This window comes from Gymnodraco acuticeps, unplaced genomic scaffold, assembly GCF_902827175.1.
Source record: "Gymnodraco acuticeps unplaced genomic scaffold, fGymAcu1.1, whole genome shotgun sequence".
Classification (NCBI taxonomy): Eukaryota; Metazoa; Chordata; class Actinopteri; order Perciformes; family Bathydraconidae; genus Gymnodraco; species Gymnodraco acuticeps.
Window position 1 is genome coordinate 881,012 of NW_022991603.1, and position 16,926 is coordinate 897,937.

General features: G+C 39.0%; 1 protein-coding gene across 1 annotated transcript in view; it reads left to right on the top strand.

The window, feature by feature from the left end:
* Nucleotides 1–13,878: 13,878 nt before the first annotated feature.
* The window catches only part of man1a2 (mannosidase, alpha, class 1A, member 2), a 139,158-nt gene continuing 136,110 nt past the window's right edge, over nt 13,879–16,926 (top strand). The window contains exons 1-2 of the mRNA XM_034198005.1: nt 13,879–14,091; nt 15,502–16,021. Coding sequence (XP_034053896.1) covers nt 15,708–16,021 — 314 coding nt within the window. The 5' untranslated portion in view covers nt 13,879–14,091; nt 15,502–15,707. The remainder of the gene's footprint in view (nt 14,092–15,501; nt 16,022–16,926) is intronic.

Here is a 16,926-nt window from a genome sequence, read left to right on the forward strand (position 1 = left end):
AGTTCAATTTGGATTGAGACAGGGAAATAATCTAACCTTCACGCATGGCGTTTCACTGTCAAGGGGAGTGTGTAATTACATTGCAAATACTGATTTGAGCCCCACCACTGTATGGGTTAGCCCTACCATAGATTACTCAACAAAAATACTCTGGAGCCGCAACTGCCGACCCGTATTGCGCATGCGCAGATCTAAGATCCAGTAGAAATTATAAAAAAGTAAAAGTCTGCTGCTTATTGTTCTAGGCCAAAATAGAGTCAAAGAGTATATGAGAGTGAGAGTGTGTTAATTAATATATTTGGCAGTTTGGAGTAAGTCTGTAGATTTGTGTGTGTGTTTCATAGGCCTCTCACGATAATTAATTTTGTTGGATACATTTTCCCGGACATTATTGTCGGCACCGTTGTATGACCATTTTAGACCACTGACATAATAATATATAATAATAATTCAAGTACATCCTTTCAAACTGCTAGTCACATCCTCATGTAAATGGCAATTTATCGAGTTCATTTTTATTTATCGTACGATAAGTCAATTAATTGCTTATCGCGACAGGCACACAATAAAACAGTGGAAACAAACATGTGTTTGACTTTCATTAGTGAATGAAACTGTGTGTCCTTTATAGTCTGTGTCCAATATTGTGTATTTGTATATATTGATATATCCTGTATAAATATGCTAAGGTCCCGCTACTGACACGATAGCGTATGTGTAATTAAACCCATATCAAAATCTCACTCCAGCCAGGTACCCAAAGTTGGCAACCCTGCGCTAGTAACAGGTACGTTACTGAGAAAAAAATCCAATCTTGCCGTTAGTCCGAAAGGAAAAAAGGCGACGGTGTAGATTTTATTATTTAAAGAATATTAACTGGTGTGTTAATACCTTTTTTTTTTTTATCTCTGTCTCCTCTGGTGTGAGAGAGAAAAGAGAACGTCCTCTTTACCGTGGTGTCGGTGTGGAGGGAAGAACAAACTAGCAACAGGTATGTTACTAGCTTGAAGACAAAATCAAACCTTACCGTTATTTCGACAGAAAGAACGGCGAGGCAGATTACAATATTAACTGGTGTGTTAATATTGCTCAATCTTCTTGCAAAGCAAAAAAGTAACCGGCAAGCGCCCGTCGACCGAATGTTAGCTTTGGGTTCAGTCTGTGGACCGTTAAGCTAGCCCGGTTACTGATAAATCGAGATGTGCTCTGAAGCGAGAAGAGGTGTTTGAAAGACGCTGCGTCGTAGCGCAAGCTACTTAAAGGGTGGGTGGATTCCCTGACGTTGACGTCAAGATCACCAGCCAATCAGGATTGGCGTAATGAGATTGATGCTTCTGTTTGCATATGCGTTGAGGCGCATCCCATAGTGAGACATCGAACGGAGTGTTATGAATGAGAACTGAGCAGATATGCAGGTATCCGCATCGTGTCTCCTCAGATCCAGTGTTGTGACAGCAGCTGTGTTGTGACACACACACACACACACACACACACACACACACACACACACACACACACACACACACACACACACACACACACACACACACACACACACACACACACACACACACACACACACACACACACACACACACACACACACACACACACACACACACACACACACACACACACACACACACACACACTGTACATTGAAGGACACCCGAAATGCACTCTGAGAAAGAGAGCTCTAAGAGAATGAACATCCTGATACAGAAATCCCTGTGTGTCGAGTTTTGAATAATTAATCTTGATTTGTTAAATTAGCTTGTTGTTAATAATTCATGGGCATCACATATTCTTGTTTCTGGAGCAGAAAGTTACGTAACAAATGAAGCAATCCCCACCAGCTCAAAGTAAAAAAGGTCACCAAAAGCAACGACAAACTCTGTTGATACTATTACTGCGTCCACAATGCAATGCGGTTAAACTCAGAACAATAGCAGTGTTTGTGTCTTCAGAATAAGCTTCCTGTGCTCAACAGGCTGAGCGACTGCAGGTCGTCCAGGTTGAACACTGTGTAACCTGATTATGGACAAAGAGTCAAGGCCACAGTCATGACAGTAATATACTTACTGAGCTCAAAATGGAGCCTAACCAGCTCCCACTGGAAAATAATGCAGTTGGTAAAAGCCAGTGAAGGTTGGTGCTGGAGCTACTGCTGTGTTAAGTTCACTGTCTATTTTCTTTTACATTTTCTAGGTCAAACAGGGTTCCTGTTGATGCTTAAAAAGTCTCAAACAGGCACTGAATTCATTAATCTAACAATAAGCCCCTCAATTGTAATTAAACGTCTTGAATCAAACCTTTAACACTATCAAAAGGTAAAATGACAAGCCATGGGACATAGAAAATAGCAATAGGAATTGTAGGGAACTTAAACCAAAAATCAAATGTATTGATTTAATGTATTCATCTTTTTAGATTAGCTTTTTATTAGCAACCCCCCACTTTAAATATTATTTTAGTCTTTATTATGCACCTAACTTTATATTGTTTTATTTATTTTATATGTCTTAATATTTAATTTTTTTAATTATATTTAATATTGTTGCATCGACTCAGTGTCTTATCTGTCAGAGAGAAACCATTATTTATTTATTTTATTTTTATTATCATAAACTGCAACTAGGGTAACAAGAGGTGCAGCGAGAGGAGATTGCATTATTCCATTCAAAAAAAGTTCTTTCAGTCAGTCTTCATTTTCTGTTAAAGCTGCTCAGCAATGGAACTCAATCCCACCTCCAATCAGAGACCAGACCACATTCACTTTATTTAAATCCCAACTCAAAACCTGGTTAGTGAGGAATCAGCTCTGCCAACACTGACCCAATCTTCTGCTCCTTACAATCCACCGCCTGTGTTTTAACATGTTCTTTTGTTTTGTTTTATTTGTTTTGTTTTAATGTTCTGTATTTTAAATAGTTTTATTTAAGTATCCAAGTAATGATTGTTGCATGTTTTAAATGTATTGTATATACTTGTTTAAAATGAAATGTGTTTTAGGTTGACTTTTAAAATCTGTCCAGGGACTACAGATGAAAAATAGCCTCTTGGCTAACTCTGGCACGTTTACAGAAATGTTCATTAATGTGCACTGTCCCTGTTAAATAAATGAATAAATAAATAAAATACATTTTACCTCCTTGTGTCTATTAACCTGATCAAATGTTATATTTCGCTGCATGTACCTTTAAAGTTCTCAACAAATAATCTGAGGGGAATTTATTGATTTTTGTTTTTAACTTGTGATGTGTCATTTTGTAAAGCTGCAGGTCTCCCTTGAAAAAGAGATCGATGATCTCAATGGGATTTGTTAAGAATGTCACGAGGCTCAGGACCCAAATGCACAACACCAGAAACAGATTAGAATTAACAAGGTCTTTTAATTAAGGTCAAATACAAAACGCTCACTTGGAGGATCAAAAACTCTAAACCAAAAAACATCTACATGACTATCAAAAATATACTTCACACGATCAAGGGATGACTGGCAGGCTTGACGAGACAAGACGAACTGACACAAGACAAAGGGAGACGCAGACTATATATACACACTAGGTAAGGGGACACAGGTGGCAACAATTAAGGGAGGGGCTGACAATCACACTGGTGGGAAAAACACACCAGGGCAGGAATGCTCTGAAACGAGAGGGAAAGGTTACTACAAAATAAAACAGGAAATCACAAGACAAGGCAAAAGACAAAAGGACTGAACTAAATAAATTAACTTAACACAACTGTCTAGACACCACAGGATTCACCTAGTTAAATAAAGGTTTGATATGAAATGAAAACACTTTGAGCTGCATGTGCTTTATGAAAAGTGCTATATAAATAAAGCTTTGTTATTATTCGTATTTAGTTATCGTAAAGTTTGTCGTACATTTTTTGTTGGAGAGACATTTTTAAATAGTCTTAGAATAATCTAAATAGCCTTAAGCTGTTATATTATATCCTTCTCTTAAGGGAGTACACATAACTATGTACATCAAATATGACACAGTTTATAAAAGTGGTGCAAATATTTGTTAGACCTTGTTTTTAGTTAATTGTATTCCTTGTTCTTTCTATAACTGGTATTAATAGTTTGAAAATGGTATTACGTTTTTCTCTAAGGTATTTAAAACATATGTATGTCTCTTTTAAATTAGTTGCATTTACTTCTATTATCTGCGAAGAAGAAAAGATCAATCAATATTTAATTTATTTCACATCCACCATTTACATTTTTTTTAAAAAAGCTTTGTGAAATCAGTGCCATGACTTTCATGACATTTTAAACTTGTACCTTTAGATCAGGGGGGTCAAACTCAAATACACAGTGGGCCAAAATAAAAAAATAGGTACTAGTCGAGGGCCGGACTGGTTCAATGTTTATTGCAGAACTTATTGAAATGAACTTATTGCACATATTAAACCTGGAACTAACAAAGCTTAAATTATTCCCTATAAAAACAACATTAAACATTAAATAATCAGTTGCATTCATTTCTTATGGCTCTATCTGCAGCTTTTCCGGAGTCATTTCTTATGAGTACATTTTTCCACAGGACAACAACAGCTTCAAAGAAACTATTTCCCTCAAAGAGAAACCAAACATGCCCTGTTGTCTCAAGAAAGAAAGTGCAGAAGGAAACATCCATTAAACTCAGTGTGCTGCTCTGTGATGCTAGTTCAAGTCAGATACTTGGCATCTCATCTTGGGTGCAAGTTCATCAATGTTTGGGCTCAGGCTCTGAGCTGAGGAAACCCTCAGGATTGAGTGAAGGTGTGCGTGCAATATACCGGTGGGCCAGATCTAATAGTAATTAGAAATGATCCTGTGGGCCGAAATTAAATCCACCACGGGCCGGATTTGGCCCCCGGGCCTTCGATTTGACACGTGGTTTAGAAAGAGAACACCACAACACGTAGCTCCTGAAGAATAAAGTGCAGCGAGTTAAATACAGCCTCAGAAACAACCTTCACCTCGGCCATGGCTATAAATTGTGATGGTGACATTTCACTTTGATATAAACGTTATGAAAGTGTCTGAAGGTAAATGGCTCACCGATAGTGCAGGTAGAACAAGGCCCTTAAAGTCACTCAGTGAGCTGAGGTGTGTCTTTTATTCCTCCTTTTTTTAAAGGATAAGTGCAGTTGAAGTTTAATAAAGAGTATTTTTGTCGTTACTTAAAAGCTTTAATGATGCAGACTCATTGACTGATGAATGTAATGTTTGAATAGCAACATTAAAACCATTGACAAAGAAACAAATGGATTGATTGATGTGTACAATACTTTTGTTCTAAATGTCAGTGTCATGTAAGTGAAATATTTCCATATCACTCCAAGGTGATGTCTTTCAAATGTATTTTTAAGTCAGTTCTTAACCCATATTTATTCTTGGCATTATAAATAACTGAGAAAAAAAAGGAAATCTCAATGTAGAAGAGGCTGAACACAGTTTTTGTTGTTGCCTTTTTTGCATAAAAAGTCTCCGATTCATTGAATATCAAAAAGTTGCAGGTCAAGTAATCAAAACTCAATTAATCATTGCACTTGTATTATTCTGTCTTTACTGAAAAAATGTACCATCCAGGATAACTGTTATTATTAAATCAAATAGAGGGCAATAAAGCTAACATACATTAGCAATGGGGATACAATCTTGAAGTAAAAAAATATCTACTTTACTTTTCATTTTTAAGCAGATATGATACAAAGTTAATTAACCACTCGCTGCATCAATGCCTATGGATATCCTCAAAAATACATGTTGGTTTTAATTAGTTTAAAAGTTTAGAGAAAGTTACTCGGCCCAATGAGATCAAGTGTAATTTGTCATTCCCCTTTATCAGCCGATAGAGCCATACATCACTGCCAGCGTGATAACCTTATCTCACACGGGTTTCCTCTATGTTGTGAAGATATTGAAAGGTGATAGTGTGAGGATGTGTTTTCAAATGAATATGTATCGTTTTCCAATAGAAGTCAACAGGAATGATAGATCACACCCGCAGCAGAATCAGTAAACAACAACAGACCTGATCTGGTTTAATGGGACTGAAAAACACAATCAATACTGATGTTGTTATAAGGAAGTTGTTTGTGGTGAAGAAACAAAAACCATTGATCGATAAATGCTGTATATGGATAAAACATATTCAAGGATACTGTTATGAGAGGATTTTTATGTTGAATCTAGCAAAGGATTCATGACGTTATTTAACAAAACAATGCCATGAGCAGTGACTTTTCAAAATAATGCTTTAACATACATCCTTAACATTCAATCAGTCACTGTCCTGTCATTTTAATATAGTTTTATCTTTTATTTATTTTTTAGTCAATTTATTGAACATGTCAGAAACAAAACATACAACAATAATAATATATATTCTTTTTTGTTTTTCCTCACTCATAATAATAATTATAACAAAGTATTAAAAAAATTTATTCTCAAATAGTCTGTCATGCTCAACAGGGGCAAGAAGAAGCTTAAAAAAACGTTTCTGGTCCTACCCCCTCTAGCATACATTTTCCTTATAAATAAAATATTAGGTCATCGTCATCAGCGACATGTTTGTCTTGTTAATTTGTTTGTTTGTTTTCTGTTTTTTACAAAACAATCAGAAAGAAATTACTTTTACAATTACAAGAAATAACAAATGGGATTTTACAGGTCCTGTTCATAACCATTCATGATTTGGCTCCTAAATAATACTTTCAGTTTAGATAGACCTGTACAATATTTCAATGCATCAGGACAGTTATTCCCCAGACTAACACCTTTTGATGAGATGCAATGAAGTTTGGCATTTGTTCGCACGGGTGGTTTTTTGAAAATGCAGTTATCTCTTCTGATTCATCACACTGTTTCCCTTATATTCAAAAATATAAATTGGAAAAGGCATTCAGCGTACATTATGATAAACGTTGGTATGTATGGCAGCAGTGTCAGAGCTGTCTGAATTAATTGCACTGCTCATTGTTATGTGTCTATGCTTTTCTGTTTAGTTTCACACTCTTGATTAAAGCTCTCTTAAGATGTTTTGGTTGCTTCTCCTCAATCTTTACTTATTTTTCCTCCTTTTCTGATTTCCGGTTGAAAATGTTTCATGGCACTTTTGGGTGTCTCATCTCATTTTCGCAGATTGCCTAAGAGAAGTTTAAAGGAATACTTCACTCTCAAAATGGCCATGTGTATATCAATTACTCACCTTATGTAACCTTCGAAATTTCCGTATTTGTATTTTGTACCTCTACTGTGACATGTCTCCGTGCTTTAATGTTCAAAAAGCTCTTTATTTTTCTCATACTGCCTGTGCTTCAGCCCCTCTTTTCACCCTCTGTCTGAAACCAGAGCCCAGTCTGCTCTGATTGGTCAGCTGGCCGGCTCTTTTTTCCATTCAATGCAATAGCTAAGGCCCACAAACGTGAGATGTGATGTCCAAAAACTGAATGAAAAGATAATATCAACTTCCATGTAACTTAATGGAGACATATCATAATAGGATTCATTGAGTGAATTGGGGATAACAATAAAAAAAACCTTCAATCAAACCAAAAATGGTAATAATTCAGATTGGAGGTTTCTGTGGATCAGTTTCCATTTGATAACGAGACCAATACCATCCTTTATTAAAACAATGTACATAGGAAGGTATTCATAAAGTGTTATTTACATAGCCTTGTGGATGCAGCTGTGTTTTTCTAACCATCATGCCACGCTGCCTCGGGGCTCATGACCATGGTCTTGGCTGTATGGGAAGGCGCTGCGCCGCACCATTAACTTGAATGTTGAAAATCAAGAGTGTGTCATAGAGCCCCCTCTCAGCAGTTATCGCTGCTAGAGCGTGGGATTGACACTTCACACACACACGTTTCCTCTACGGACACACACTGCTGTCCACCAGAGCCAGAGGTTGCAGTTGACCTTGCCCTTCACTGACAGGCAGCGTCCCTCTGCTGCAGCCCGCCATTCATGTCATAATTCACTGTTTCATCCTGTCTGAAGCAGCAGCAGGAGAGGCAGCTTTGTTTCGTTGTGTTTCCCAGATGAAATACAGCATCTCAAGTCATGCCAAGTCTTTTGTTTTGTTTTCTGCTGAGTCTTCCTTCTTTCCACAAAGGGGTATAGAATGAGTGTGTGTCTCTGCAGCATTGTTCTTTGTGGGTGTGAAATGCACGATAAATCCTTCCTAGGCCAGCAATCCATCGCTCTGACAATGATAATCAAAGACGCATTGAAGCAAAGGACACACACACCCCCTCTAACCACACACCCTGCTTCTCTGCAACTTGGCTGTGATTTGGAAACTGTCATATTTTTTCTGTCTGCTCAGCTTTTTTGGGGTGTTTTATGTGTCTCCTTGCACCCACACTGGCCCTGGCGTCAAACCCAAACCGGCCCTCGTCGCTGAGCATGGAGGGTGACTCACAGCCATACGACGGGAGGACTTCACAGTCATTACGACGCTGCACGCCGCAGCACTGCCTCTAATTCACTCACTGAGGGGTGTCCTGTAAATCAGACGTCCCTGTGCTCCTGTTGTTGCTGCTGAGAGGGAGGCAGCTCAAGGACCAGCTGATTGACTCAGTGGCCGGCTGTTCAGCAACACACCGGGACTGTCTTTATGGCTGAACTTTATACATGGATAGATTACCTGTCAGAGAAAAGCTCACTTTGGTATGTGGGCTGACAGTGTCACGGTGCAGACTAACTGCCTGCTAAGCTCTACTTCAATATGGAGCGTTCACAGTGAAAGACAAATTGATTAGAAATACAATCCTCCTTTGGCAAAGAGATATACGCAGGGAGATATCTATCTATGTGTTTATGAGGATGAAATAAAGATCTAAACCAGAGGCCAAGGACCTCTATGCTGAAAGAGTAATGGAGCAAGAAGCCCCTACAACATCCTGTACGTAAACCATAGAAAAGATGTTCAGCTTAACATTTTCAAGGTGCATACAATAGTAAGCTATTAAAACATAGCCAAAACTATCTTAGCTGTTATGGATAGGTGTCGCATTGTGATGCTATGCTGGCTCATGTGATTGCACAAGGATTCATTGGTAAGAATTAAAGTATCATGATTTTTTTTTTATTTGTATGAATTTACCGATTTAATCTTCCTTAATATGCATGCAAGTGAAGCGTTTGTTAAAAAGAGTGCAGTGCAACCAATTTCACCTAAGCAGTAAGTTCCCTACTGGGAAATCAATTACGATTCTTAACTAATTTAAGACAATGAGGGATGTGGCGCAGTGGACTAGTGCGTTGGTGTTTGGATCAGGGGAGCACAGGTTCAAACCCCACTGCAGTCAGCATGTCGTTGTGTCCCTGAGACACTTTACCCCAAATTGCTCCTGTGGGGATTGTCCACAGTATTAAGTATGTAAGTCGCTTTGGATAAAAGCGTCTAACATGTAATGTAATGTTAAGTTGTCAAAAAGTGGGAGGCAAGCCTGAGAATGAAAGTAACTGGATATGAAAAGAAGTTCACCAGCCTGTTATGGAGCTGCTGGTCCGTGGGCACAGCAATGATTTGAGCTAAATGCTAACCTCCGCATGCAAACTTCAGAAGCTAATGTTTATTGTTTACTAAGTTCACAAGCTAACAGTGTAAGCCGGTTGATGTTTGTTAGTTGATAGTAATGCCATTAGACCTGTAGGTATTATGTTATAAACCAAAGTACTGGACAAATTAAACTTTTAAGCTAATACATCATATTGTTGGGAAAACTATTTCAGAGTGAAAAGTGATTATATCAGTCTGCGGCTGCGCCCTCGCATGTTGATGCATAGCTACTTCAATTGAAGCTCAGACTCCAGCTACTACTCATGTAAATTGGATGAGAGAGGTGATGACACATTTTGATTGAAAGAATAATAAATACATTCTCATTTAAAAGATGAAGAAGCTAGATGAAATATCAGAGGATCACCAAGGTCTTTATGAATCGTGGGTACAACATGGGTGCCTTCAAAAGTGTCAATAGGAATAATGCATACATTCCTCCATTAATGTGTCTGTTGAAATGCATGGCAATCCATCCCTTGAGGTGTTTTACTGAAAAATGAAATAGCAACAGTGTCCCAGCGACTCTTGATAATTAATTTTTCACAATTGTTTTCTACCAAAGAAATACTCACTGTGAAAACTGTTAAGAATGTATCACAGTATTTGTTTTCTTTCATACACACCCACTTAACCTTGCCCAAGACTTGCAAAGCTGTTCATGCTTTCAATCCTTCATCTCTGTATAATACGTACTTATGTTGAAATGGTGGGTTGTATGTTTACGTGGTTGCCTTGTGTTCCACATCGTTCACTCGGTGCAGAGGGCTGAATTTCAGTGTTTTAAAGCTCACCACAGTGGAAATTCTGGTCACCTTTGTCACTGGCTTGTCTTCAGACTTTGTGGTTCAGCCAGGTTTGTGGCCCTCACCTAAATCACCCACAGGAAAGCCATCTATTCAGCAGCAGGAGAAGTGTCATCTCTGTGGTTTCTAACAAATTACAGCCTTCACTTGCAGAGAAAGCCGAGCAAGCTTTAACCTGGGAGTGTGTTTTTGGCCAGGGCGAAGGGAAAACTGCTCTGAGAATTGAAGAAACACTCCTGAAAGAAAAGTGTCTCATATTTAGTGGTGTCTTTCTTCTGATAGAGAAGACGAAGCACTCGCTGTCAGTGCCAAAGCCGAAGAAAGTTCTCTGCATACTCTGAGACTGATATGATAAACTGTGTCCTTCCTGGCAACACAGCTCCGGCTGCATTTGATAAAGGAGAGTGCATTTGATAAGATTTTTCAATTTTGTGCGGCAACCGTTTATGTATATATCCAGGCCGTGTCATGAATAGATAAGTGCACTGCTGCACGTAACTGCCAAAGCACAACATTGACATCAACGTCTGTCTCTAAAACACATACAAAAAACATCACAGGACACAGTTTTGACTTTTACACGTATCTATGCTTATTCTGGTTTAAAATTGTAGGATTCTTGAGTGCCTGGCAGCTCATGCAATATATCTGCAACGTCAATGTTTGATTCCAGCCTCGGGACCTTTACTGCATGTCATCACCCCTCTGTCATCAACCCCCATTTCTAAACTGTCCCATGTCAAATGAAGGCAAATGAGCCAACATCTTGAATTTGTTGTTATCTTTATCCTTACATTTTAACTTAAGGGCTAACAGAAATGGTTTTGTATTACATATCCATCAAATTAGGTGACTCAATAAATCTAAAATAATAATTATTGCAGGAGCAGGGATCATTTGACTTTAAGTCCCTGTAGTGGTTAAGCACGGAAAAGACTGGAGCCTACATTTCCCACAATGCAATTTGATCATGTCATTGAAAAGCAACCTACTTAATCGACACAAACATCTTTATAGCACCTATTATAAAATATGTTTTATGTTGTGAATTTGAAGAATGCGAGCCCTCGGCTGAGATACTGATAACATCACAATAACCCTGTAGCAGCCACAGAGGACATCATACAACATGACAAGTAAATAGACTTGTCTATTTTGTGTGAATGTGCTTTGAATAGTGCTTTTTTTCTTATGTTTATACTTTATTATATAATTTGTGTTTTCATGCGCAAAAATCAGTTTTATATTATAAGGCTCAAGGACACTACCTGTTTAACCAACTAATAAAATATGATTTCATCCTGGCTAAACAAATTGCATCTCATAGACAGGATGCATAATCTTGTGTTTAGTTGTAGTTAGTTAGTAGTTAGTATTCCTTCCCAGAAGGTAAGGACAGAACAGGAAGATGTATTGTTATCAGTTGTTCCATAAAAAAAATCTCTACAAGTGTGATGCTGAGATATGCTTGATTGCCTTACAATTATAAACAGACCTCTATTTTTAGCTGTCCTGTTTTGTTCTTGCTAAGTGTTTCACGAACAACATCAAACACCAACAAACAAAAGTTAAATCCTTAACCTGTTAAGCCCTGAGCCTGTTTTTCAGGTCTCAGGCTCGAAAATGACATTCCCAGAACAAATGACCATATCTTCCCTTCTAAAAGGGTTGGATGTAGAAAAGTCAGAATCAATATAGATGTTTTTTATTTGAAAGAAAATTCAGATTGAACATGGTAACAAACTGTAAATTATAGTGTCCGTCCAAAAAATATGTTGTACTTATAAAACTAACCTTGGATGATGGGTTAGTAGACTAAAAGCTTTAGGAATCCAAAGTACAACATATAATAAGTACCCTGTATCAAGATTGATGCAAAACAAGCGATATTTGACCTTTTTAGACAGATTTAGCAACAAAAAAACCTTCTGGGGCCATTTGGGTGGATTTTCCTTATCTCTGGCCCCCCTTGCTGGATTTTGACATGTGACATCTCTACCGTCAGGGCCAATAGAATCCAAGGGAAATCGTCCCGCACACACTCATGTTAAAAAAAAAAAAATGGCGTCTTCGCGCAAACAGTTTTGCTCCAGAGCGAAGCTGTCTCTAGGTTTGACATCTCAAAACCGAAAAGCTGATTTATTGCTCATGGATTATCAGAAATCATTCAAAGCGACACAGACACATTGGATTAAACTATGGATTAACTTCAGCATCGTTTTTTTAAAATCGTTTTAATGCTATTGAAGACCACTTTTCACCAGACTACCACACAGGTGAGCCATTTTGCCGTTTTTGGCTAACTAGCTCCATATGTTATGATGTGTGTTCTTGTTATTATCTCCGAGAGTTCGTATCATTGAGTGATAATGAGGGTACCCATCGATTCTGTGTCTCCTCACGATGTGAAACGATGGGTTGAGATATGCAGCAAAGATAAATAATAAGGTTTTGTGAGTGAATTTCGGTGCAGTCATCTGTTAGCATGTTTCGCTCGTTGCTAATTCAGAGGCTCAGCGTTAGCATTGTGTTTTATTTTTGGAAAAACAAATTAAATTGATCAGTTAGATGAGTTTCTTCCCGTTACATGGATATAAAACATTCATAGTTTATTAAATGAACATGCCCTCAGACACTGTTTTCCGCAAGATATTGCAGGAGGCGCCCGGAACCGGGGTCTCTCGGGCTTAACAGGTTAAGATTGTTATTGAGAAGCAAACAAAAAAGCCCAATCAAGCTCCTCTTGTTTTAATACAATGTAATCAATCAATAGTCTACTACACGATGGAGTTAATTATTTACAATGGATGCAAAACATGCACACCTTAAAAATACAACATCTGATTTGATGATCATTTTAATATACATTAAATGATTATTCTGAGGTCCATACATTCAATTTAATATATGCACATCACTGATTTAACGGGAAGCACTACATTTTGGGTGTGTGTGAAGTTGTTTGTGATGGTCTCATATAGCATCTCTTGATACCTTAAGCCCCTGGATAATATTTTTGTCATTTTTCTCATGGACAAATCATTTAGTGTATCTGAATGTGTGAGAGATAATCTGGTGTTTCAGAAGAAATGCTAATACATTCACAATATAATGTGAGTAGATTGTGTTTTACACACTTTAACCTTTCGCTTGATAAAAAACCTATTCATGATTTGTAACCAAATGTTTGCCTGTAACTTAACATTGAAAGGCTCAACAGGACAATGTCAGAGATTGCCTGGAGAGATGATACTGGTGGTTATAAGGGGCATGATGCCGTGAAGGTGTAAAAATAACAACTAAAGGAAAGCATACAAAGGGAATCAGCTATCCTGACAGAATCCTGAATGTGTTGGGGATGTGTGACTTGTTTTTTTTTAACGTTGACATGTTTAAAATCATAATAAACATAAACTCTGCCTAAGTACATTGTCAGACGGTGCCTAACTGTGCAGGCTGAGTAGTTGATGCTGGATCTCAGGGCAGCAGCTCAGTCCGTCGCTGCAGTCCCACAGAGCGGCTACACATCAATATCCTCTCGGTGTCCCCGGAGCTGTGTACCGCTATGTGGCTCTAAAGCGACTGTTCAAACGGGAGCAGGCTTTACCACGACGAGGACGAATGTGGACTTGAGGACACCTGCAAACAGGGACTTATTCTTCCAAAAGACGGACCGGGAATCCCCGTTTTTCACCGAGCAAATGAGAAAGGTGGTGATGCAGCAGCTACACAAGAGACTGTCAGTTGATTACCAGCTAGCTAGCATTAGCAACATAGACCAATAGCTATATGCGGGCTATACTATACATACATATTTGACAGGTTAGTTAAAATGTCAGCGAGTCCAAGCACATATGGCGGAATACTTTTATTAGTATGCATGATTTTTCCTCCGTGTTGCCTGTCAGTTTATTCCCCGCTGTTCGTGTTTTCTGCTTGCCACCGTTATCTGACTGAGTTAGCCGCTTGTTAGCTATGTAGCATTTATTTTAGTATCGGCTAATCACCTCACACAGACTGGCACTGTGAGGATGAACTTGGTATTCTGTGTGGTGCTCTATACAGACCCGATGGAAAACTACCTGGATAAGGAGAAAAAAGGCTCCCATATATTTTAACGTCATCTGCCTCGATCATTTGGGCATAACTACGACCCCTTATGTTGGTGTTTAAAGGGGCTTTATTTCCATTCATCCATCCTTCATATGAGCAATTAAAGCAGTTGCTGTCTATTTCTGCATATACGGTCATGGGGGACCAGGGGGAGTAAAGGCAGCCTGCGCCTTTTCGAAAATACACCCACATGGGTATTTGCTGGATGAATTTGAGTTTAGATATAATACAGCACATGCATGCAGTGTATTTAGCTTGCATGTCTTGCCCTTCTCGCTGCCACACACATAGGAATTATGATTCCAGTCGTCTCCGGTGTGTACGGATAGCAAGAGGATTTGCGATGTTGCTCTTCATCTCTGTCATTTTTTGTAATTGTATCACGATCTATGTCTGTAGCAAGCTATATGGCGCTGCAATGCAATACAACAGCAACATAGAAAGCTGGGGACTCATTCTGCAATGTGTCCTGGCAGAGATGGCAGTATGCGCAGTTTAAGTGAAGGCAGTTGTTTGTGATGGTCTCATAGATATCGCATCTCTTGATACCTTAAGTCCCTGGATAATATGGTTGTAATTTTTCTCATGGACAAAGGATTTAGTGTATCTGAATGTGTGAGAGATAATCTGGTGTTGTTTCAGAAGACATGCTAATAAGTTCACAACATAATGTGAGTAGATTGTGTTTTTATACACTTTAAGCTATCGCTGAATAAAAAACCTATTCATGATTTGTCACCAAATGTTTGCTTGTTACTTAGCGTTGAAAGGCTCAACAGGACAACGTCAGAGATAGCCTGGAGAGATGATACTAGTGGTTATAAGGGGCATGATGCCGTGAAGGTGGATAAATAACAACTATAGGAAAGCATAAAAAGGGAATTCTGAATGTGTTGTTGTTAAGATGGTGTCTCTGGTAACTACTCAGTATATGGGTTTTTATGACTTAATGTTTACTAACCAACTCCGCAATGCTAATTTTGTGCCTGTAATGTTCTTTTTTTCAGGATCGTCATGACCCTTTTCCCTTGGACCTGTCACTCCTTCACTGAGGGACCTTCGCCCTTATTGGTTTCTAGACTTATTAATACCGGGATGAGATAATAAAGTCATCCAGCTCGTGCATGCTGCTACAACAACACCTGTGGCACTTGTAAACCCACCCTGCCCCCCTAACCCCTGCCCAAGCTAAGATCAAGTCAACAGTTGAACCATGACGACACCAGCTCTCCTGCCTCTGTCGGGCCGCAGGATACCCACTCTGTCTCCGGGAGCCTCCTCTTTCCCGCACCACAGGGCCACGCTGAGGCTCTCCGAGAAGTTCATCCTCCTCCTCATTCTCAGTGCCTTCATCACCTTGTGCTTCGGGGCCTTCTTCTTCTTACCGGACAACTCCAAGCACAAGCGCTTCGACTTGGGTTTGGAGGATGTGCTCATCCCTCATATTGACTCGCCCAAAGAGGGAAAGCACGCCTCTGGACAGGTGGTCATTCATGGACAAGGGGCACATGATGAGCACAGACACAGGTATGGACTAATTTACAATGTTTTGTATATCTAGTATTCCAAAGTGAATGTTGTATCCTATTTTCTTTTCTCCTTATGAATGATTAGGAGAGGAAGCATTTGAATAGTTTCCTTTTCATTTGTTTTCAACACGAGTAATATCACACTCAAAACAGGTGCTCTGACATTCTTCACTTCTTCTGCTTTCTGTTGTGATACCCAATAGCCATGGGTGTTACAGAGCTTGTTGACTGACACACTGAACAGTTACTTACACGTCAGCACATGTGTTCCCTCTTCTTTACTTCCCTTTTGTGCAGCTCTGGGTGCTGAATGCTTTACCCGCTGTGTTATTATTGGGAGCAATGGTTTAGGTTCTTGTACTACAGAACATTTGTATTACCTTAGCCACAGTATTCTCATCGCACAGGCAGATATGGCTGAACTTGATGAGCAAGAACACACAGACTGTTTGAAAAGCTTTCGTAAATGCTCAAACTGACTGCCCACCAATGCCATGAGCCAAATGCTGGTAGATTTTGGCTGCAGATTTTTACATTTGTCGCTTGGTTTGTCCAGCCTCTTTGTCCGGGAGCCAGCCCTCGCTTTTGGGCTCACCCCCCCCCCCCCCCCCCACCATAATCAAATTCATATTTGGTTATGCAGCAAAGTGGTTGCGCACTTTAGAATCAACTGTGATGGACAAGATGCACTGCTACTAATGATATTCCCAACTGACTCTAGTAACTTTAAAGTGCATTCAATCTTAGTTTAATTTCAAAAGCTGTTTAATTGCTAACTGCAGGCAGTAAATAAGCACTGAAGGCAATTTGGTAATGTCAAATGTACATACCTTTTACATTTCCTTGGATACTCGTATGTATTATGTCGTATTTAGGTTCAATTGAATTGTTATGTCAAATTCA